This window comes from Lepus europaeus, chromosome 12, assembly GCF_033115175.1.
Source record: "Lepus europaeus isolate LE1 chromosome 12, mLepTim1.pri, whole genome shotgun sequence".
Taxonomy (NCBI): Eukaryota; Metazoa; Chordata; class Mammalia; order Lagomorpha; family Leporidae; genus Lepus; species Lepus europaeus.
In genome coordinates this window covers 47,745,746-47,770,746 of record NC_084838.1, presented here as the reverse complement: position 1 = coordinate 47,770,746, position 25,001 = coordinate 47,745,746, and the positions used below count along the sequence as shown (strand labels likewise).

Here is a 25,001-nt window from a genome sequence, read left to right as displayed (position 1 = left end):
CAACCACTGATTCACTCCCCAAAATGGATGCAACAGCTCAGGTTGGCCAAGGCTGAAGCCAGGAGCCTGGAATTGTTATTTGGGTCTCCCATTTGTGGCAGGGGCCCAAGCACATGAACCGTACTCTGCTGCTTCCCAGGCGTATTAGCAAGGAGCTGGATCACAAATGGAGTAATTAAGATACAAATTGGTACCCACAAGGGATGCCAGGGTTGCAGGTGGCAACCTAACCTATTGTACCATAACACTGGTAACAACAATCAATTTTAAAGTGTTCATAAATATTAGTTATTGGCTGTTATTGTTAGTGCTATTAATTTATAATCTCATTCTTGAATAATTTTTGAGAGATTTATGAAAGCATGTTAGGAAGTATTTTTTGTCAGTATTTTCCCCCAAGATATACCAAATAATATACTGAATTTCAAAGTGTTTTATTTTGTTATATCAGATTTCAATGGGCAACTATCCATTTTTATTCTGTGGTTTCTACATATGCATCTGATGAAAAATAACTAATTGTTGTGTTGGAAATCGATTAAACTACCTTTTGTATCTTTAATTAGAGTCAGGTGCATCTGACCAGCACCATCTGAAACTGGTTAGAAATGTAAATTCTCAGGAGCTGACCCCAGATCTACTGAACTTAAAACCTGAGGATAGGGTTCATGACTTTCTTTCAGGATGACCTCCCAGTGATTTTGCTAGTTTGATAACCAGTGCTTTAGAAAATAATTGAAAACTTTTTTTTTGACATTTTTTTTAACTTTTATTTAATGAATATAAATTTCCAGTGTACAGCTTATGGATTACAATGGCTTCCCCCTCCCATAACTTCCCTCCCACCCACAACCCTCCCCTCTCCCACTCCCTCTCCCCTTCCATTCACATCAAGATTCATTTTCAATTCTCTTTATATACAGAAGAACAATTTAGTATAAAGATTTCAACAGTTTGCACCCACATAGAAACACAAAGTGAAACATACTGTTTGAGTACTAGTTATAGCATTAAATCACAATGGACAGCACATTAAGGACAGAGATCCCACATGAGGAGCAAGTGCACAGTGGCTCTTGTTGTTGACCCAACAAATTGACATTCTAGTTTATGGCGCCAGTAACCACCCTAGGCTGTCGTCATGAGTTGCCAAGGCTATGGAAGCCTTCCAAGTTTGCCGACTCTGCTCATATTTAGACAAGGTCATAAAAGACAGAGTGAGGATAGTAACCAATGATCCTAAGAGTGGCATTTACCAGGTTTGAACAATTATACAGCATTAAGTGGGGAAGAGGACCATCAGTACACACAGGTTGGGAGTAGAGCCATTGGTGGTAGAGTAGAGGTTATGATTACAAAGGAATGAGGCCCAAGTACACTAGACAGGGTCTAGAACAAAGGACAGAGTCATTATTAGATGTGCTAAGAAAGGTGCTGTCTAAGCTACAATTAAGTTTTCTGATTGAGAGGCAAATAGAACCTGATAGAAGGGGCTTGATAATAATCTGGTGGGCTTTAGGCCTTGTAAGTTAAGAGGCCCAGACCTACCTATCTCTTCACATGGGGTATATCCTAAGGGAGGTGTGAACCTCCTAGGGGAAGGCACTCTGTTGACTTTCATTACTTGGCTGGGCTGGGAGGAGAGCTGGCCAGGTCAAGGCAGGGGGCATCTCTAACAAGAAATTTACAGTTCTGCCTGCAATGTTGCTGACCCTACTTGACCATCCCCTCAGCTGCAGTGGTCACTTTGGAAGTTGGGCTGAGTGAAGGGCTTTTCAGCTTAGAGCCAATAAGATCTGTGGTTCTGACCTGGGCATCCTTCGACTCCAGGGCAGGTCCATTTCCAGTGATCCAACTCTTGGCAGAGCTGCCAGGGCTCTTCACAAGCTGACTTCTGCTGAAGCCCAGGCTTACCACATTGAAAGCCACTGCAGTGGACTGGCCTGTTGGGTCTCCTTGAGGGCAGATCACTGTACAGATCAGCCATTAATAGGCCTGCCACCCATTGCTTCTGATGCCTAGCTTTCTTTTCCTCCTGGTTTGTGTTAAAGCAGACCAGAGGATGCAAGTCAAGGGAGTGCCCGTATCCCATCTCTAATCTTCGGTGGCCTGAACTACAAGTCTATCGTCACAGGCATGTTCTGTAGTAGTTTTTCTAAGGTAGACAATGCCCATGAGGAAAGTTATATTCTCACTTAAAAACTTTCTTTCCCTTTGGTCTGAAAGGGAGGTTTTTTCTACTTACTGTATACTTCGCTGATGGTGAAGTGAATCTAGCTATGAGATTATTATTTAAGTTCTTATTTTGGCTATGCTATTAGTCTTTTATAAGGACTAAAGATTAAATTGTGCATCCTACAGATTCCTTGATAATAGAATTAGTTTCCTACCTTGAAAAGAATAGAGAAATGAAAGAATAAGTTGCGCTTAGAATAGAGAAATGAGGGAGCAAGTCCTAGATCGCTTGCTGACAATAGCAATATTACATGAATACTTAGCAAACCGTTTCAACCATTAGATAACAACTTAAGAAAACATTTACCAGAAGGTCCAATGCCTTCTATAAATTTTAAGAATCATGTATTTGAAAACACCTCTTAAATATCTAACATGGTGTAGTTTGTTTAGCCAGTAAACTTAAGCACAACCATCTAAAATGTTTTTAGTTTCTTTCTACCAACAAGTTTAAAACATATCATACACAGATTCAGGTCACACAAATTAAAATGTATCTTTGATTGATTTTAGCAGCTTAAATTTATGGACAATCTTATCTATAAGCCATTTAAAATAAAACTCTTAATAAAATTTCCTATGTGGACATACAATATGTACACACATATAACATAGCATAATAGACCAATATAGCAATTTTAATAATAGCTTTTAAAATCTTTAACTCTTTTTGTAGATTGCCAATTGATTTGAATTGCTTTTTGTTTTTAGATTACTTTAACACATTGCTTTAACAGAGCATCAGAGTTTAATTCTATGTCAAAGAGAAATTGAGCTTCCTGTGATCTTTTGCTGTGACGTTTCCTTCCTTTACCTTCTTTCATATTGGTGACCATGTTTCTGTGTTTCTGTGTGTAACACATCTTTAAGCATCTTTTGCAGGGCAGGATGAGTGGCAACAAATTCTTTCAGTTTCTGTTTGCTATGAAAAGTCTTAATTTCACCTTCATTCACAAATGAGAGCTTTGCAGGATATAATATTCTGGGCTGGCAGTTTTTCTCTCTTAGTACCTGGGCTATATCTCGCCATTCCCTTCTAGCTTGTAGGGTTTCTGATGAGAAGTCTGCTGTGAGTCTAATTGGAGATCCTCTGAGAGTAATCTGACGTTTCTCTCTTGCACATTTTAGGATCTTTTCTTTATGTTTCACTGTGGTGAGTTTGATTACAACATGTCGTGGTGAGGATCTCTTTTGGTCATGTTTATTAGGGGTTCTATAAGCTTCCTGTACTAAGATGCCTCTGTCCTTCTCCAAACCTGGGAAATTTTCTGCTAGTATGTCACTGAAAATGCCTTCTAATCCTTTCTTCCTCTCCATGCCTTCAGGAACTCCTAGAACCCGAATATTAGGTTTTTTAATAGTATCCTGTAGATTCCCGACAATATTTTTTAGATTTCTAATTTCTTCTTCTTTTCTTTGGTTTGCCTGTTTCCTTTCCTGTTCTCTGTCTTCTAAGTCTGATATTCTCTCTTCTGCTTTGCCCATTCTGTTTTTAAGGCTCTCTAATGTGTTTGTCATTTGATCTATTGAGTTCTTCATTTCATTGTGGTTTTTTGTCACTATCACAGTTTCTTGTTCTACTAGTTGTTTCACTTCATTTTGATTCCTCCTTAATATTTCATTTTCACGAGAGAGATTTTCTATCTTGTCCACTAAGGATTTCTGTAGTTCAAGAATTTGTTTTTGAGAACTTCTTAATGTTCTTATCAATTTTTTGAGATCCGCTTCTTGCATTTCTTCGATCTCATCATCTTCATAATCTTGAATTGGGGTGTCTTTTTCATTTGGGGGCGTCATAGTGTTTTCCTTGTTCTTGTTACCTCGGTTTTTGCGTTTGTTGTATGGCATGTTGGAGATACTTGGTTTCTTCACTGTGGTGTTTTTTCTTGTTACGCTATGGCTCTATATTAAGTGGACTGTCTGCTTTCGGTGGAGCCTTAGAGGCTTGAGATAAGTGTGGACTGAGAGCTGGGTTTGGTTCCTCAGGATTGAGGGTGTGTTAAAGATGACACTCCCAGGTTAGGTGTGGCAAATCTCTCTCTCTTTTTTTGATTCAATAGGGAAGTAATTCCGCACAGCTGAACGTAATTGGAGGTAGTTAGCAGGCGAATGATATACCCACAGGAGCCAGAGATCGGAAGCTCTTTCCCAAGAACCACACAGGGAATCTCTGCTGCCCTCGGTGTGGGCTCCAGTTCTCCTGCAGTCTCCCACTGGGTTGCCAAGTTAGATGCTAATCTCCTGTTATTTCACCTCCACCAGAGTCAGGTTTTTCTGCTAGGCTCAGGGCCGGTGCAGACCTGAGGTCACCCTGCTTATGACGTATGTCCAAAATGGCGCCTGCTCTTTGTCTTGCTCGCCTTTGAGGGGTGAGTGGAGGGAGAGAAACTCGTGTCCGTATCGGTCACTTTTTTTTTTTTTCCTCTCTCTCTTCTAGTTAGCCTGGTGAACTTTTCCCCACGGAGTTTCAAGCCTCGTTCCCTCTAGTCTCCTCTTTCTGCTTGCCCGCTGGTGTCTCGGGCTATGGAGGTTCGGCTCACCTCGCGTTCCAGCGCTGGTGTGTTGAGTCTGCCGCTGGTGTCCCGAACTTGGGCTCCCACGCTCTCCACGCAGGTCCACTGTGAATCACTAGTTCCGGAAGAGTTTCTGCTGCTGTTTCTTCCCCTACTCTTCCTTGACCCTGCAGTATCTCCACTTTTATTAACCTGTGTGTCTTGCTGAACTATCAATGTGCTCCCTTCCTATTCCGCCATCTTGGTGCTTCCAATAATTGAAAACTTTATCCTGGAGAGCAGCAAGATGGTGGAATAGGAAGGGAGCACACTATTAGTCCGGGAGAGAGACAGGTTAATAAAAGTGGAGATACTGCAGGGTCAAGGAAGAGTAGGGGAAGAAACAGCAGAGGAAACTCTTCGGGAACTAGTGATTCACAATGGACCTGCGTGGAGAGCGTGGGAGCCCAAGTTCGGGACACCAGCGGCAGACTCAACACACCAGCGCTGGAACGCGAGGTGAGCCGAACCTCAATAGCCCAAGACACCAGCGGGCAAGCGGAAAGAGGAGGCTAGAGGGAACGAGGCTTGAAACTCCGTGGGGAAAAGTTCACCAGGCTAACTAGAAGAGAGAGAGGAAAAAAAAAAAAAGTGACCGATACGGACACGAGTTTCTCTCTCTCCGCTCACCCCTCAAAGGCGAGCAAGACAAAGAGCAGGCGCCATTTTGGACATACATCATAAGCAGGGTGACCTCAGGTCTGCACCGGCCCTGAGCCTAGCAGAAAAACCTGACTCTGGGGGGAGGGGTGAAATAACACGAGATTAGCATCTAACTTGGCAACCCAGTGGGAGACTGCAGGAGAATTGGAGCCCACACCGAGGGCAGCAGAGATTCCCTGTGTGGTCCTTGGGAAAGAGCTTCCGATCTCTGGCTCCTGTGGGTATATCATTCGCCTGCTAACTACCTCCAATTACGTTCAGCTGTGCGGAATTACTTCCCTTTTGAATCAAAAAAAGAAAGAAAGAAAGAAAGAGAGATTTACCACACCTAACCTGGGAGTGTCATCTTTGACACACCCTCAACCCTGAGGAACCAAACACAGCTCTCAGGCCACACTCATCTCAAGCCTCTAAGGCTCCACTGAAAGCAGACAGTCCACTTAATATAGAGCCATAGCGTAACAAGAAAAAACACCACAGTGAAGAAACCAAGTATCTCCAACATGCCAAACAACAAACGCAAAAACCGAGGTAACAAGAACAAGGAAAACACTATGACGCCCCCAAATGAAAAAGACACCCCAATTCAAGATTATGAAGATGATGAGATCGAAGAAATGCAAGAAGCGGATCTCAAAAAATTGATAAGAACATTAAGAAGTTCTCAAAAACAAATTCTTGAACTACAGAAATCCTTAATGGACAAGATAGAAAATCTCTCTTGTGAAAATGAAATATTAAGGAGGAATCAAAATGAAATGAAACAACTAGTAGAACAAGAAACTGTGATAGTGACGAGAAATCGTAATGAAATGAAGAATTCAATAGATCAAATGACAAACACTTAGAGAGCCTTAAAAACAGAATGGGCGAAGCAGAAGAGAGAATATCAGACTTAGAAGACAGAGAACAGGAAAGGAAACAGGCAAACCAAAGAAAAGAAGAAGAAATTAGAAATCTAAAAAATATTGTCGGGAATCTACAGGATACTATTAAAAAACCCAACATTCGGGTTCTAGGAGTTCCTGAAGGCATGGAGAGGAAGAAAGGGTTAGAAGGCATTTTCAGTGACATACTAGCAGAAAATTTCCCAGGTTTGGAGAAGGACAGAGGCATCTTAGTACAGGAAGCTTATAGAACCCCTAATAAACATGACCAAAAGAGATCCTCACCACAACATGTTGTAATCAAACTCACCACAGTGAAACATAAAGAAAAGATCCTAAAATGTGCAAGAGAGAAACGTCAGATTACTCTCAGGGGATCTCCAATTAGACTCACAGCAGACTTCTCATCAGAAACCCTACAAGCTAGAAGGGAATGGTGAGACATAGCCCAGGTACTAAGAGAGAAAAACTGCCAGCCCAGAATACTGTATCCTGCAAAGCTCTCATTTGTGAATGAAGGTGAAATTAAGACTTTTCATAGCAAACAGAAACTGAAAGAATTTGTTGCCACTCATCCTGCCCTGCAAAAGATGCTTAAAGATGTGTTACACACAGAAACACAGAAACATGGTCACCAATATGAAAGAAGGTAAAGGAAGGAAACCTCACAGCAAAAGATCACAGGAAGCTCAATTTCTCTTTGACATAGAATTAAACTCTGATGCTCTGTTAAAGCAATGTGTTAAAGTAATCTATTATGTTCTCTTGATGTCTGTTAAATTCTAATGGTTCAAAAACAGCTGAATTTTTATTAAGAGCTATGGGTTATGTAAATATGTGCTTATTTTCAAAGATTTGAGTAATCACCTGTAACAATGATCAAATTTGGTCTATATTATGTCATGATTTTAAGGAATCTTATTTCAACCAGATATTTTGGATTTTGAGCCTTCTTGGCGTTCTTGACAGGCATTCAAAAAATCAAAGTTTCAAACAATCTGGTCTCTAAAATTTCCAGTAAATCCTGGACTTTGGTTTTTCCAGTTTGGGCCCAACTGAAAAAATCGAAGGACCTATGTCCCTCATCTTATAGAGACACCAACTAATCAGGCTATTTGGATTATATTAGAAGTACTGTCAAGATGTGATGTGGTACCAAACTTTAAGTTTCTATAATGGAAAATGCTATCAATACAAATGTTTGAGAATTAAAAAGTCTAATGATCTTCTGTTACTAGACATGATAGTTATCTTAATGAGAAAGCCCCAGAGGCCTAAAGGGTTCAATACTTGTAAAATCCTACAGGTGCTTTCAAAAATACTGTGAAGTAAGCAAGTGCCTCTTGTTGGTTGATGAGTTTATAATTTTAAACATGGCGACTTAAAGTCTTTTGTCATCCACAGTTATATATGATTTGCTGCTCATAAAACTAAAGCATTGTTGGTTCTGTGTTTAGCTGTCCTCCTATAGGTTCCTATGGACTTTTTCCAGCCACTTCTATTGTATTCAGTACTTTGGGATGGCTCTGTAAACAGATGAAGCCAATAATGTATTAACAGTACCAGCTGAGAGAAAGTATGGTTAACTGAGGTTACTAAAAACAAAAAGCAATTCAAATCACTTGGCAATCTACAAAAAGAGTTAAAGATTTTAAAAGCTATTATTAAAATTGCTATATTGGTCTATTATGCTATATTATATGTGTGTACATATTGTATGTCCACATGGGGAAATTTTATTAAGAGTTTTATTTTAAATGGCTTATAGATAAGATTGTCCATAAATTTAAGCTGCTAAAATCAATCAAAGATACATTTTAATTTGTGGGACCTGAATCTGTGTATCATATGTTTTAAACTTGTTGGTAGAAAGAAACTAAAAACATTTTAGATGGTTGTGCTTAAGTTTACTGGTTAAACAAACTACACCATGTTAGATATTTAAGAGGTGTTTTCAAATACATGATTCTTAAAATTTATAGAAGGCATTGGACCTTCTGGTAAATGTTTTATTAAGTTGTTATCTAATGGTTGAAACGGTTTGCTAAGTATTCATGTGATATTGCTATTGTCAGCAAGCGATCTAGGGCTTGCTCCCTCATTTCTCTATTCTAAGCCCAACTTGTTCTTTCATTTCTCTATTCTCTTCAAGGTAGGAAACTAATTCTATTATCAAGGAATCTGTAGGACGCACAATTTAATCTTTAGTCCTTATAAAAGAGATGGCTAACATTTTTCTGTAATAGCATAGCCAAAATAAGAACTTAAATAATAATCTCATAGCTAGACTTACTTCGCCATCAGCGAAGTATACAGTAAGTAGAAAAAAACTTCCCTTTCAGACCAAAGGAAAGAAAGTTTTAAAGTGAGAATATAATTTTCCTCATGGGCATTGTCTACCTTAGAAAAACTACTACAGAACATGCCTGTGACGATAGACTTGTAGTTCAGGCCACCGAAGATTAGAGATGGGATACGGGCACTCCCTTGACTTGCATCCTCTGGTCTGCTTTAACACAAACCAGGAGGAAAAGAAAGCTAGGCATCAGAAGCAATGGGTGGCAGGCCTATTAATGGCTGATCTGTACAGTGATCTGCCCTCAAGGAGACCCAACAGGCCAGTCCACTGCAGTGGCTTTCAATGTGGTAAGCCTGGGCTTCAGCAGAAGTCAGCTTGTGAAGAGCCCTGGCAGCTCTGCCAAGAGTTGGATCACTGGAAATGGACCTGCCCTGGAGTCGAAGGATGCCCAGGTCAGAGCCACAGATCTTATTGGCTCTAAGCTGAAAAGCCCTTCACTCAGCCCAACTTCCAAAGTGACCACTGCAGCTGAGGGGATGGTCAAGTAGGGTCAGCAACATTGCAGGCAGAACTGTAAATTTCTTGTTAGAGGTGCCCCCTGCCTTGACCTGGCCAGCTCTCCTCCCAGCCCAGCCAAGTAATGAAAGTCAACAGAGTGCCTTCCCCTAGGAGGTTCACACCTCCCTTAGGATATACCCCATGTGAAGAGATAGGTAGGTCTGGGCCTCTTAACTTACAAGGCCTAAGGCCCACCAGATTATTATCAAGCCCCTTCTATCAGGTTCTATTTGCCTCTCAATCAGAAAACTTAATTGTAGCTTAGACAGCACCTTTCTTAGCTCCTGTAATAATGACTCTGTTCTTTGTTCTAGACCCTGTCTAGCGTACTTGGGCCTCATTCCTTTGTAATCATAACCTCTACTCTACCACCAATGGCTCTACTCCCAACCTGTGTGTACTGATGGTCCTCTTCCCCACTTAATGCTGTATAATTGTTCAAACCTGGTAAATGCCACTCTTAGGATCATTGGTTACTATCCTCACTCTGTCTTTTATGACCTTGTCTAAATATGAGCAGAGTCGGCAAACTTGGAAGGCTTCCATAGCCTTGGCAACTCATGACGACAGCCTAGGGTGGTTACTGGCGCCATAAACTAGAATGTCAATTTGTTGGGTCAACAACAGGAGCCACTGTGCACTTGCTCCTCATGTGGGATCTCTGTCCTTAATGTGCTGTCCATTGTGATTTAATGCTATAACTAGTACTCAAACAGTATGTTTCACTTTGTGTTTCTATGTGGGTGCAAACTGTTGAAATCTTTATACTAAATTGTTCTTCTGTATATAAAGAGAATTGAAAATGAATCTTGATGCAAATGGAAGGGGAGAGGGAGCGGGAGAGGGGAGGGTTGCGGGTGGGAGGGAAATTATGGGAGGAGGAAGCCATTGTAATCCATAAGCTGTACACTGGAAATTTATATTCATTAAATAAAAGTTAAAAAAAAATAAGTAAAAAAAAACAAAAACAAAAAAACCACTTTATCCTATGCTTTTGTACATGCCACGGACTAATTAAATCTTCTGGTTTTATTGTTATTTCTATTTTGAAACAAACTTCTACTTACTTGTTTTTTAAACAAGATGAGGCTTTTAGCAATAGTTCAATTTTTACACATTTAAGGATTACTATTTATTTTAAATGCTTCCTGTGTTTAGAAATAGAATTATCTGGCTTTGTCTGCATAGCTATAAAGAAACTTTAATGCAAGCATTTAAAATGTTTGCAGAGAATATGTGATTGTTTTTGCATTAAGCCTGAATCAAAAATTAGTTTAACACATTAAGATTTTTTATATACTCATTTTAGCATAGCAATTTAGTGGTTATTTGATATATTCGTTGATTGCTTATTGTTATGGCAGCTTATGAGAAGGAGGTAGGAGAGAGATTGACTATAAACAGATGGAGCTTAGGACCCCAAAACTTATTAGAATTAAAATAGGAGTCAGGGAGGAGAAAGTATTTGGATTCCTGAAATATGTGAAAATGCTAGAGCTCAGTATGAATTAATGTGATACATCCTTGAAAATAGATGAACCTAGGTTTTGTTAGCAAAGAAATGATTGGATTGTTAGACACGATAATATCTTGACATAATACATTTTTATTGACATAAAGAGAGCAGATAGTGTAATTCTAAGGATATAATAATACTTCCCTCATTGCCCTCTTTTTTCTTTCTTTTCCTTCTTTCATTTTTTTCTTTATTTTTCTTTCCAATTTTTGAGATAACACATTTTTAATTTACATTATAGTCTAAGATAAAAAGAAATAGAGATATAGGCAAGGACTATAAAGATTAATCAAGTGAAAAGATGTAAATTTCATTCATATACAGTAATTTGAAATAATCACAGATCATTAAAATATAATACATTGTTCTTAACCATTTGTTTGACAAAGATATAAAACAGTTTAGCAAAACTGTATTTGCTGCAATACTGATACACACAAGCATTTCTGTTCTCTTAATTTTTAGCTCCCACATCTAAGGGAGAACACATGACATTTATCTTTCTGTGTCTGGCTTATTTTACTCAACATGCTGTCCTCCAATTGCATCCATTTTGATGGTGATGGTAGGATATCATTCTTTTTATAGCTGAATAATATTCCGTTGCGTGTGGTGGTCATATTTTCTTTATCCATTCATCTGATGATGGACACCTTGGTTCAATCCATATTTTGGCCATTATGAACAGTGTTGCTCTAAATAAACATGGTGATGCAGGTATCTCTTTGATACAGTGGGTTCATGTATTTTGGGTATATAACCAGTAGTGGGATTAAAGGTTTATATCACAAATCAAATTTTAGTTTTTTAAAGAAATCTGTATGCTGTTTTCCACAGTGGCTACAATAATTTACATTCTCACCGAGAGTATACGTGTTCCCCTTTCTCCACGTCTTTGCCAGCATTTGTTATTCTCTGTCTTTTGGAAAATAGCCATTCTGACAGTGGTGAAGTGATATCTCATTGTGCTTTTGGTTTGCATTTAAAAGGATAAAGAAGAACTGTAACTCTTTTGGAGTAGAATAATCAGAGTGATAATGAAGAATAAACCCAACTCATAGGTAGAAAGCACTGAGAAAGGAAAGAAGCTAAACTGTATGTGCGAAAGTCCTTGGAGGGAGGGTTATCCCACTTTCCTGATTTTGTTTTCTGTTGTCCCCTACTCCTCTTTTCTTAGGAACCAAGTCCAAAGTCAGTAAGTTTCCTGAGTTGGGCACCTTGAAGCCAGTGGAGTCACTAGGACATACCTTGTTTTACATTGATCAAGAAAGAAAATTGGGAGTAGCTACCTATTCTCAAAAATGAAAACATCTAGGACCAAAACTACTTCTGAGTGCAAAAGTCAAGATAGCTCTAGCCTATAAGCCCTGAGTCAAGAAAACATCATTTGATGCAGGGAAGAAAAGTTTCAGATGAACGTCTGTACAGTGAGGACCAGAATGGTTGTGGAGATACTCAGCTATTTGGTAGTTCAGAAGAGTACTTTTCCCATACTCTACTAGCTGGCTAAGACAGAGGATACCAAAAAGCAGTGCTACTTTTCTTTTTTAAATAATATCCCAAGTTTGTGTGTGTGTGTGTGTGTGACAATCCATATCTGTTTTTTGCTTCCCTACCCAAGAAGGAAATTTTTTAATTTTTTTATTTGAAAGGCAAAATGTGTGTGTGTGTGTATGTGTGTGAGAAAGAGAGAGAGAGAGAGAGAGAGAGAGAGATCATCCATCTACTGGCACACTCCCCAAATAGCTGCAACTGTCAAGGTTTGCCAGGCCTGATCCAGGAGCTTGGAACTCTAACTATGTCTCCCACCTGGGTGGCAGGGGCCCAGGTACTTGGGCCATTTTCCATTGCTTTCTCAGGCACATTACTAGCAGGAAGCTGGATTGGAAGCAGAATGCTGCTGTACCACAATGCCAGCTCCTGAGAATAACTCATTACCAGATGCTATAATACCTGACACATAGTAGATACTTGGTAAATTTGAATGGAATAAATAAATATATGTGACTACAGAAAATGTTTGGAATTTGAAGATATCTCCAAAGTTATCTTTATTTTTTCATTGTGTCCTTCTTTCTCTACGTTAGTCGTTTCATTGTGGATCCTACTACATTAGACTTTCCTGTCTCCCTGTTTGTACCTCCAGTGTGATACACTCTTTTGCTTCCTTCTATCTATGACTTGTCCTCTCCTGTGATATTGAATCTAAGAATATATTTATTATGTTTTACACAACATTACTACAGCCTATGTCTGTACATTGCCCATTGGGGGCCACTAGGATACTAATTTTCATTGAGAAATCACAAAATAGAACATAGTAATACCTTTATCCCTTTCCTTCTTAACAGTAGTAATATTGGAGGAAGGTTTATGCAGGTTGGGAATCTGCTGAGGTATGTGGGAGCTCTAGCCCATCTAATCTAATGGGTCAGCTGTGCAGCTAGAGACATTATCCAGTTGTGTCTTCCAGTTCAATCAGTGAGCAATTAGGAGACGATTGAGGGGAGTAGGAGGAAGGAGTCTCTGACTTGGATGATAAGTGTATGATAAAGACATCCAATCCTAATAGGAAATAAAAAGGACTGCAGACTTTGAGAGAGATTAATAATTCAGTTGTTGATATGCTGAGTTTTAGAATGTCTTGAAGGACACCAAAAGAATATATATATATATAGTCATCAATTGGAAGAAGAATTTGAAAATCTGGGAAAAGGTCGAATTTTAACCATAGGAATGACAGATTGCCATGGACATAAAATAAGTCAATTCAGAGCAGAACCCATAGTTTAAATGAAGGAAGAAAAGATAGAGAAATAATTATCTGAGAATAAGAAAAGTCACAAAAGCTCCCCAAACACCCAAAAATGCAAAAACAAAAACCATAAAGAAAAAAATTGAAAGAATGTATCAATAGTGACAAATACTGCTGAGTAAACTAAGAACAGAAAACTGTGCTTTGAGTTTGATTTTACTGAGAATAAGTTCATTGGAATAGCAGGAGGAAAGGTCTCCTTGCAGTGTGGAGATCTAAAAGGAAGATAAGAAACTGGAAACAGCATGCACAGGGGACTCTCTTAAATTTAGAAGAAAAAGATATGAAATGGTAGTTAAGCCCTGGTAAAACCAGGAATCCAGACTTTCTTCTTAATCAGTTACTCCCTGACCAGTCTCTCAAGAGTGGAATTTCTCAGAGAGCTAAAACAAAGATTTATGATTTTCAGTAGCCCAGGCTGTGTCAGGTTCAGTATACTGTCTTTTCTGCTACTTCATTTGGCTTACATGCACATTACCCCCTGATCAACAGTATCCTAGATCATGTGTGCTGCAAGCTCTAACTCTTTGCTTCCAGCTCAAAAAACATCTCAGTAAGGCCATTGAGTGGTGACATTATTATGAGATGAATCTTAATATACATGTGTAATGTATATTTTTAAAAATTTCAGAGTAAACATTATATTGGTTAATATAGCTTCACATTTTATCATAATGTTTATTTGGCATAGTCAAAACGTGAATGGAAAAGGCTGTTTTATAAATAGTATGTTTAGTAAACTTTGAAACTGTGCACATGAAAAAAATGATGGCTGAGACTTATAATGATGATTTGTCTGGCCGCATTGAGTTTTGATAAAAGCAGGTTCCAATGAAAAAACTTGAATTTAGTACCAGTATGTTATTCAAATATAGTTTATCTTGGGTATGATTTCACTTTATACATTTAATAACCTTAGATCTCTTAAAACTAAGTATCTCTGTATAGCTCGAGATACTTAGTTCAAAGTAATAAGTCTTGAAAAGAAAAAACTGTATACGGCAGGTACTGTTCAAAACTGGTAACTGGGCTGTTTGAGTTTGGTATCTCATTTTTTCTAAATAACTAAAACCTGGAGTTAAAAAAAAAAAAAAAAAACCCTCTTGCTAGGATTATATGACTCCGGGGAGCCTCTTGGATAAACACTGGGCTGTGGCATTTAAAACACCAAAAATTATCTAAACTTGGTTTTTGTCAAAAGCATACTGAGGCATTCCTTTTGCTGTTTAATAATCTTGCTAGATCTCTTTGAAGTCTTACTAGTGCTATCTTACTTCAAAAAGGGAGAATCCACTAACCTCTGTAGATGAGTAACGTAAGATCTTATGTCTAGTGTCAGTCCCTGGAAGATCATTTATCCTTGTGTTTATTTGCCAGTTGAAAGCTTAATGAAAGATAATATCCTATGGAATGCAGTTCTGTAGTGGTTGTCTGTAAGTATAAACTTGAAAGGGATAACTATTAGCAAAATTTTCTTAATTTCAGGAAAGAGGTCACATAGAGCAGATGATAGTGGAATACAAGGAGAATTTATCATTGAATATTTAAATTATTAGTGCCAAAAATAACAGCTAGAGTATTAAATGGCTAGATTTAATTATTCACTTACTAACCTTGTAGGCAAGTTGTTAACTTTATCTTTTTTTAAATTTTTTAAAAAAGATTTATTTATTTGAAAGACAGAGTTACAGAGAGAGGTAGAGACAGAGAGAGAGGTCTTCCATCCACTGGTTTACTCCCTTGATGGCCGCAATGGCCAAAGCTTTGCTGATCCGGAGCCAGGAGCCAGGAGCCAGGAGCTTCTTCTGGGTCTCCCATGTGGGTGCAAGGGCCCAAAGACTTGGGCCATCTTCTACTGCTTTCCTAGGCTACAGCAGAGAGCTGAACCAGAAGAGGAGCAGCCAGGACTAGAATCGGCGCCCACATGGGATGCCAGCGCTTCAGGCCAGGGCTTTAACCTGCTGCACCACAGTGCTGGCCCCTAACCTTGTCTGTTATATACTTAATACTTCATTAAAGCTTTATGTGATCAAGAAAAAACTTTATTCATATACAATGTTTGTTATTTTTGACAAATGACCTCTCATTTCTCCCTCACAACTAATTATGCTAGATTTGTATGCTCTGAGAGCATTGTTGATCATTGAAACTGAGTAGTAGTTTAGTTAAATTGTTAATGCATTTACAGCCTTTTCTGAGTGGACCCAGTGATACAGCCTGGCTAAGAACTCATGACCACTCATTATTTATTCCCCTTAGAAATAGCTTTCAGTTTTAGCTTTTTACTATCAGTAATATTTTGGGAACCTTGACATAAGATTTTTCTTAGAATCAGGGCTGTTCTCAATGAATTTGAGAAAAGTATTTTCAAGACCAGGGGAAAAAACTGTGTGCGGGCCAGGCCTCTGATTTTGCTATCACCTTTGTGTGCTCATAAGTCACTTACCACCCAAGAAAGTATCAGGAGGTCCATGCTTCCCTGCTTCCCCTAATAGTTCAGGTCTCTATCCACTGTCTTATCCCATTTTTCAACTTTATTATTCTCCAACCAGAACTTGTAAAAACTCCATACTTACAGGAGGATAAATGGAACACTGTTTCAGGCTCTGGATTCCAACTGTTGGCCCTCCCATTTTCCTTGAAATCTTGTACCTAAATTTCTTCTAGAAGCTGTCTCCTAATCTGGAAACTTCTTAAAATATCCAGCCTATTTTTCCCTCTAACCTCTTGAATATTATCTTAATAAGCTTCAGTAGCTTGTTCAGAAAATTAAGAATTGACTGACTAGGATGAAACAAACCTCAGATTGGAGCAAGCACAAATTTATTATGCTTTCTGTTCATGGGGCCCTGGGTACATGGGACTACAGCCAATTCACTATCTAGGAAAATAGCCACATGCCTCTGAAACTCAATATTCAACAGTGAAATCCTGTTGTCATGAAATTATCATATTCCACCCCTCTAACAGTTCTTTTGTGAGGCTAACTCATCAGATTTCATTATCATCTGGACCAAGGATTTTTATCCTTTAAAATCCATCTTTCCTGTCCATTAAAATTCAACATGTCCAAAACTGCAGTGACCAATTTCATCCTCAACTTACTTTGCTTTTCAGTTAATAATATCACTGCCTACATGGTTACCCAAACCAGAAACATAGGAGTCATATTTGACTCCTCTCATTCTAACTTTCACCAAAATCTGTTCACTCCAGCTCTTTAATGTCCTGAATAAAAAACAGTACCTTTTGGCCGGCGCCGCGACTCACTAGGCTAATCCTCCGCCTGTGGCGCCGGCACACTGGGTTCTAGTCCCAGTCAGGTCGCCGGTTTCTGTCCAGGTTGCCCCTCTTCCAGGCCAGCTCTCTGCTGTGGCCCAGGAGTGCAGTGGAGGATGGCCCAAGTACTTGAGCCCTGCACCCCATGGGAGACCAGGAGAAGTACCTGGCTCCTGGCTTTGGATCAGCGTGGTGCGCTGGCCGCAGTGTGCCAGCCGTGGTGGCTATTGGAGGGTGAACCAACGGCAAAGGAAGACTTTTCTCTCTGTCTCTCTCTCACTGTCCACTCTACCTGTCAAAAAACAAAACAAAACAAAACTGTACCTTTCATCCTAATTGTAGGTAATTTTCATCTTTCAGATTATCAAGACAGCTTGCTTGCTTTTTAAATATTTATTTTATTTATTTGAAAGAGAGAGAGGAAGAGACAGACACAGATCTTTTTTTTTTTAAAGATTTTATTTATTTGAGAGGTAGAGTTAACAGACAGTGAGAGAGAGTGACAGAGACAAAGGTCTTCCTTCCACTGGTTCACTCCCCAAATGGCCGCAGCGGCCGGAGCTGTGCCGATCCTAAGCCAGGAGCCTGGTGCTTCTTCCTGTTGTCTCCTATGCAGGTGCAGGGGCCCAAAGATTTGGGCCATCTTCCACTGCTTTACCAGGCCATGGCAGAGAGCTGGATCAGAAGAGGGGCAGCTGGGACTAGAACCAGTGCCCATATGGGATGCTGGCGCCGCTGGCAGAGGATTACCCTACTGCACCATGGTGCCGGCCCCAGACACAGATCTTACATCTACTGGTTCACTCCCCAGATGGCCGCAAAGGCCAGGGCTGTGCCAGGCTGAAGCCAAGAGCTTCTTCGAGGTCTCCCATGTGGGTGCAGGGGCCCAAGGACTTAGTCCATCTTCCTCTACTTTTCCCGGATCATTAGCAAGGAGCTGGATCAGAAGTGAAGCAGCCCAGTCTCAAACTGGTGCCAATATTTGATGCTGACATTGCAGGTGGTGGCTTTACCTGCTTTGCCAAAACACCAGTCTCCCAGGGCAGCTTTATAATTGGTCTTAATAACTCTCTTTTGTTCTCCAGACCTGAAATATTTTTCAAAAATGCAAGCTGATCATTTTATTCCTCTGCTTAAATTCTTCAATAATTGTTCTTAGGAGAGACTCCAAAGTTTTTGTTTGTTTGTTTGTTTGTTTTTTAGAAACTCCAAACTTTGTAACCATGGGTCTTAAAAGATATTTCATAATTTACCTCATCTTTGTGCCACCATTTCTCTTCACATTTTCTACCTCAGCCAATACACTTTTTCAATTCCTTGTGCTACTTCATCCTTACTTCCAAACTTCTGTACTAGATATGCTTTGGTATTTGATTTCTCTGTACTTTGACCAAATATTTGTTGTTTGTAATGCAGCTTAAATATTCTTTAGGGAAATTTTCCTAGTCCTTGAACTAGCCTTGCTGGGTGCTCTTATAGCGTCTTTTTTTTTTTTTAATAAAATGGCTAAACGATTTATTTGAAAGGGTAACAGAGAGATAGAGAGAAGTCTTCTGTTGTTTTATTCTTCAAATGCCCTCAATGGCTAGAGCTAAGCCAGGCCAAAACCAGGAACCAGAATTTTTATCTGAGTGTCTCATGTGTGTGACAGGAATCCAAACACTCAAACTATCTTCTGCTACCTCCCAGGTATACCAGCAGGAAACTGGATCAGAAACATGTATTATGATAGCACTTAGTATGTTTTAATTTCTTTTTTTTTTTGTTTTTGTTTTTGACAGGCAGAGTGGACAGTGAGAGAGAGACAGAGAGAAAGGTCTTCCTTTTGCCGTTGGTTCACCCTCCAATGGCCGCTGCGGTAGGCGCGCTGTGGCCGGCGCACCGCGCTGATCTGATGGCAGGAGCCAGGTACTTCTCCTGGTCTCCCATGGGGTGCAGGGCCCAAGCACTTGGGCCATCCTCCACTGCACTCCCTGGCCACAGCAGAGAGCTGGCCTGGAAGAGGGGCAACCGGGACAGGATCGGTGCCCCGACCGGGACTAGAACCCGGTGTGCCGGCACCGCAAGGTGGAGGATTAGCCTAGTGAGCCACGGCGCTGGCTAGTATGTTTTAATTTCAATTACTTGTTAAATGCCTAGACTAAAAGCGCTTTGTACTTTGTCTTGTAGTTGGAAGGTAGAAGGGACTTCATAGGAATTTGTTTCCTATCGGTTGGGAATATAAATACTAGACTATGAATTATTTTCAGTCAGGAAATTGTCTTTTCCAAATATTCAAAGCATATGTATTTGACTGCTTTAATGGACTCTGTAAGTCAGTGTAAAAGAATTTCATTAATTGAGTATAATAAATATTCAGTGACTGATAGCATATATATCATTTAAGAGATATTTTTAATTTAAAGCAGTATATCTGGAATTTTTGAAATTAACATTACATTTTGTATCTGTTATAGGTGAAATGAACCAGAAATACAAGGAACTTAAAAAAAAGGAGGAAAATATGGACAGTAAGTGATAATCTCATAGATATTAAAATATTATACTCTAATAAGTACAAAATAGTGGAAATTCAAAGCATTTTTGCCTTGAAGAATAACTAAATTTCAGACATAATTAACAGCTAAGTAGAAGAGTCTAAAAGTATGTATATGTGTGTGTGTGAGTATTGGTAATAGATTCTAAAATAAGTACATGCATTCATCATCTGCCTAAAGGGAGGCATTTGACTACATTATTGAGTGTTGAATGTTCTCTTTACATACTTTCACTGTGTTCCCCCTTTTAGATGTTTGACTTCTTTTTTGGCTTTTCATAAGACTTCTCTCTTTATTAGCTCTGCCCATATTACTTGATTATATCACCAACTGTAACTTAATAAACTTCAGTTGCAGTTTTCATTCACTTTTGAAAAAATTTATTTACTTATTTGAGAAGCAGATAGATGGAGAGAAAAGAGAGAAGCTCACATCCCCTAGTTTACTCACTAAATGATTGCAATGGCCAAAGCTGGCCCATGCTCTGAATTTAGGATACTATCCAGGTCTCCTTGTGGGTAGCTTGAGTCATACCACTGCCTCCCATAGTCTACACTGGAAGAAGCAGGAGTCAGGTGTCAAACCTAGATATTCAGATGTGAAACTCAGACTTCTTAAATGGTATTTTAGCCACTAGGCTAAATACCTGCTATCTTTGACTTTTAAAAAATCTCCGCAGCTCACTAGGCTAATCCGCCTGCGGCGCCGGCACTCCAGATTCTAGTCCCGATCAGGGCTTCGGATTCTGTTCTGGTTGCTCCTCTTCCAGTCCAGCTCTCTGCTGTGGCCCGGGAAGGCAGTGGAAGATGGCCTAGGTGCTTGGGCCCCTGCATCCGTGTGGGAGACCCAGAGGAGGTTCCTGGCTCCTGGCTTCAGATCGGCACAATTCCAGCCTTTGCAGCCATCAGGGGGTGAACCAATGGAAGGAAGACCTTTCTCTCTGTCTCTCTCTCCCTGTCTAACTCTGCCCGTCAAAAAAAAAAAAAAAAAAAAAAAAATCCACTTGACTTTATAAATGGATCTTCACTCAATCTTAAATTGTACATTTATAATTTTTTAAAATTGGCAAATTTTTTAAAATTGATACCAAAAGCATTTTTAACAAGAAAAGAATGAGGGACTGGTGTTGTGACATAGTGGGGAAAGCTACCACTTGTAAAGCTGGTGTTCCATATAGCTGCTGGTTCATGTCCTTGCTACCCCACTTTTGATCTAGCTCCTTGCTACTGATCTGAGAAAAGAAACGGAAGATGGCCCTCATGTTTGGACCCCTGCCACCCTTCTTTTTTTCTTTTTTTTAAAGATTTATTTGTTTATTTGAAAGTCAGAGTTACACTGAGAGGCAGAGAGAAAGAGGGAGAGAGAGGGAGGGAGAGAGAGAGGGAGGGAGGGAGAGAGGTCTTCCATCTGCTGGTTCACTCCCCAATTGGCCGCAATGGCTGGAGCTGCACTGATCCGAAGCCAGGAGCCAGATGCTTCCTCCAGGTCTCCCTGCGGGTGCAGCGGCCGAAGAACTTGGGCCATCTTCCACTGCTTTACCAGGCCATAACAGAGAGCTGGATGGGAAGTGGAGCAGTTAGGACTCAAATGTCAACCATATGGGATGCTGGCACTGCAGGCAGCAGCTTTACTCACTACCCTATAGCGCCAGCCCCCTGGTTTTCTTTTAGGTTACCATTTTCTGCTGGACTCTAAAGTTTTATTGGTTTTTCTTTTTTTAGAAAGCTTTTATTTGATAAATATAAATTTCATAGGTACAGCTTTAGGAATATAGTGGTCCTTTCCCCCATACCTGCCTTCCCACCCCCACTGCTATCCCACCTCCTACTGTCAATTGTTACTCTCATGGAGGCATGCTATAAAATAAAAATTCTCAATTATGATGTTATAATATCCCAAGACTCCTTTAAAATCTTAATAAGTTCTGAAAATTGTCTCAAAATTAATTGTTTTATTTTTTTAAGAATTATTTATTTTTTTGAAACTGAGAGTTACAGAGAGAGAGATCTTCCATTCACTTGTTCACTCCCTAGATGGCTATAGTGGCCAGCACTGGACCAAAGCCTGGGGTCAGAAGCTCCATCTGGATCTCCCAGAAGGGTGGCAGGGGTCCAAACATGAAGGCCATCTTCCATTTCTTTTCTCAGATCAGTAGCAAGGAGCTAGATCAAAAGTGGGGTAGCAAGGACATGAACCAGCAGCTATATGGAACACCCCAGCTTTACAAGTGGTAGCTTTCCCCACTATGTCACAACACCAGTCCCTCATTCTTTTCTTGTTAAAAATGCTTTTGGTGTAAAGTTAGGAAATGGTGTCACAGCTCCATAATATTGGAAATCACAAGATATTTTCTACTGTGGCATTTAGGTTTTCTTTAATAAATATTGACAATAAATATTTACTGAATGAATTAAAAGTATTCTTGTGCTATAGAATCTTAGAGTTGGAGATCACTATCCAAGATGTCTTCCCAAGTGCTTATTATGATTTGTTTTCCAAACAAAATAACCTCTGAAAGAGTATTCATTTATGCTTTTGTATGTGTAAAATCTCATAAGACTACTTAATATGTTACCAGTGGATAAAGAAGCAGGATATTAACTATACAAGGGTACTTCAAAACATTCATGGAAAAATAGAATTAAAAGTTTGTTTTGGTGCTAAAAATTTTGAAATCCATGCACACGTCTATTTAGATGTTAAAGAAATGCATTAAAGTAATTTAATTTTTAAAAAATTATTGAATGTGGTCCTCTACCGCCATCTTCAAATGAAATTTTTTTTGAGTACTGTTTTAATAAAAAATATTAAAATATAAGTAGAAAAAAACACAATGGAAATCCATTACAGAAGGCAAGCCACATCTGTGTTTATTTCATGCTAACACTAAAGTTATTTTTTCACTGAAAGTTTTTTTTTAAAGATTTATTTACTTGAGAGGCAGAATTATAGACAGAGAGAGGGAGAGACAGAGCCATTTGTTGGTTCACTTCCCAAATGACCACAACAGTCAGAGCTGGGCCACTTTGAAGCCAAGAGCCAGGAGCTTCTTCTGGCTTTCCCACATGGGTACAGGGACCCAAACATTTGGGCCATCTTCTACTGCTTTCCCAGGCCATCAGCAGGGAGCTGGATTGGAAATAAAGCAACTGGGACTCGAACCAGTGCCCATATGGGATGTTGGAACCGCAGGCTGATGCTTAGCCTATAATGACACAGCACCAGCCCCCTTTTTTTAGTTTGGGAAGTTCTGTAAGAATACTTGAAGTATGTAACCAAGAGAAAATTATGTGCTTTTGTTCTGTCTTATACAATTAAAAGGATGATTTCCTAGAATATTTATTTATAATTTGAATAAATTATTAAATTTATTTAGTTGAGGTTAGTCCAGCCTTCTAAGTACTCATTTTTAATAAAACATTTAATAATGTCAATTTCAGCAATAAAGTTAGTGCTCAATTATAGGTGTTAGTAATTATGGATGTATTAAGCAGGTCCTTATTTAATAACAGCTTTTTTGTGATCTCAATTTTTTTTTTTAAAGATTTTATTTATTTATTTGAGAAGTAGAGTTACAGACAGTAAGAGGGAGAGAAACAGAGAAAGGTCTTCCATCTGCTGGTTCACTTCCCAAATGGCCGCAACGGTCAGAGCTGGGCCAATCTGAAGCCAGGACCTAGGAGCTTCTTCTGGGTCTTCCACACGGGTTCAGGGGCCCAAGCACTTGAGCTATCTTTCACTGCTTTCCCAAAGAGCTGGATCAGAAGAGGGGTAGCCGGGACACAGAAAGTGCCACAAGCAGAGATTTAATTTATTATGCCACAACGCCATCTCCTCTGATCTCCATTTTTATCCTGTTTCTTTTGAGCCTACCTGTATATCCTTGTAGTTTACTCATATCAAAGTTATAACAGTCTTTAAGAGTTTAAAAATATGTATAAATATCCTGGTTGAGGGCCGGCGCCGCAGCTCACTAGGCTAATCCTCCACCTGCGGCGCCAGCAAGTTCTAGTCCTGGTTGGGGCGCCGGATTCTGTCCCGGTTGCTCCTCTTCCAGGCCAGCTCTCTGCTGTGGCCAGGGAGTGCAGTGGAGGATGGCCCAGGTCCTTGGGCCCTGCACCCCATGGGAGACCAGGATAAAGCCCTGGCTCCTGCCGTCGGATTGGCACAGTGCCCACCGTAGCGGCCATTTTGGGGGTGAACCAACAGAAGGAAGACCTTTCTCTCTGTCTCTCTCACTGTCTAACTCTGCCTGTCAAAAAAACAAAAAACAAAGAATATTCTGTTTGAATAGTTACCCTTTGGGTAATGAAAAATAACATGGTTTAAAATTTGTATTTAGGGGCTGGCGCTGTGGTGCAGCGGGTTAACACCCTGGCCTGAAGTGCCGGCATCCTATATGGGCGCCGGTTCTGGTCCCTGCTGCTCCACTTCCAATCCTACTCTCTCCTGTGGCCCGGAAATGCAGGGAAGATGGCCCAAGTCCTTTGTACCCTGCATCCGTGTAGGAGACCCAGAGGAGGCTCCTGGCTCCTGGCTTCAGATCGGCGCAGTTCTGGCCGTTGCGGCCAATTAGGGTGTGAACCATCAGATGGAAGACCTCTCTCTCTTTCTGTCTCTGCCTCTCCTCTTGCTGTGTAACTCTGACTTTCGAATAAATAAATAAATCTTTTAAAAAAAGAAAAAAATTTGTATTTATTTCAATTTCTAAAGAGTACTCTTAAGACTCACAATTCAGAATTTATGTAGTGTTAACTATATCAACAGTAATCTCTATTATCATGTTTTTCAATTGGCAGATTTTATTGAGAATTTTGAGGAAACTAAGAATCAAGAACTGGAACGGAAGGCACAGATAGAAGCCAGCATTGTTGCGCTATTAGAGCACTGTAGTCGAGTAAGTACCATGGGCCTGTCTTTGTGTCCTCATTATTTTACTGTACTTAACTTTCCAAATAAAACTCAACGAGTGGAATGGCTCAGTATTATATCTGCTCATTTAAATAAGTAAATTCCCTTGCTCACCATTTTGTGCCTTTAAAGTATTCATTTTCATTTCTCTAGCAAAATGCTAGCTAATTAGGATGACAGGGGAAAAGAATGCCACATATAAAATCAATATTCAGCAATAAGTGGGGCACTAATTCAGACTAAGATTTTCTTCCACTGTTAATGGTTGTTTGTTTGTTTGTTTGTTTGACAGGAAGAGTGGACAGTGAGAGAGAGAGAGACAGAGAGAAAGGTCTTCCTTTTGCCGTTGGTTCACCCTCCAATGGCCGCCGCAGCTGGCGCACTGCGGCCGGCGCACCGTGCTGATCCGAAGGCAGGAGCCAGGTGCTTCTTCTGGTCTCCCATGCGGGTGCAAGGCCCAAGCACTTGGGCCATCCTCCACTGCACTCCTGGGCCATAGCAGAGAGCTGGCCTGGAAGAGGGGCAACCTGGACAGAATCCAGCGCCCTGACTGGGACTAGAACCCAGTGTGCCGGCGCTGCAGGCGGAGGATTAGCCTATTGAGCCGCGGCGCCGGCCTTCCACTGTTAATGTTAAAAGTAACATTTGCATGGATAATTTTAAAACCTGGACATTACATTGGAAATGTTAATATATTTTTACACTGTAATTTATATTACAAATTAAGGGATTATTTTCTTGTAGGTGAA

At 39.9% G+C, this 25,001-nt stretch overlaps 1 protein-coding gene across 2 annotated transcripts in view; it reads left to right on the top strand.

The window, feature by feature from the left end:
- Window positions 1–25,001, top strand: part of IFT74 (intraflagellar transport 74) — a 154,929-nt gene that overhangs the window by 66,967 nt on the left and 62,961 nt on the right. For both annotated transcript variants that reach the window (XM_062208123.1, XM_062208124.1), the window contains exons 14-15: window positions 19,261–19,314; window positions 24,141–24,238. In XM_062208123.1, coding sequence (XP_062064107.1) covers window positions 19,261–19,314; window positions 24,141–24,238 — 152 coding nt within the window. The remainder of the gene's footprint in view (window positions 1–19,260; window positions 19,315–24,140; window positions 24,239–25,001) is intronic.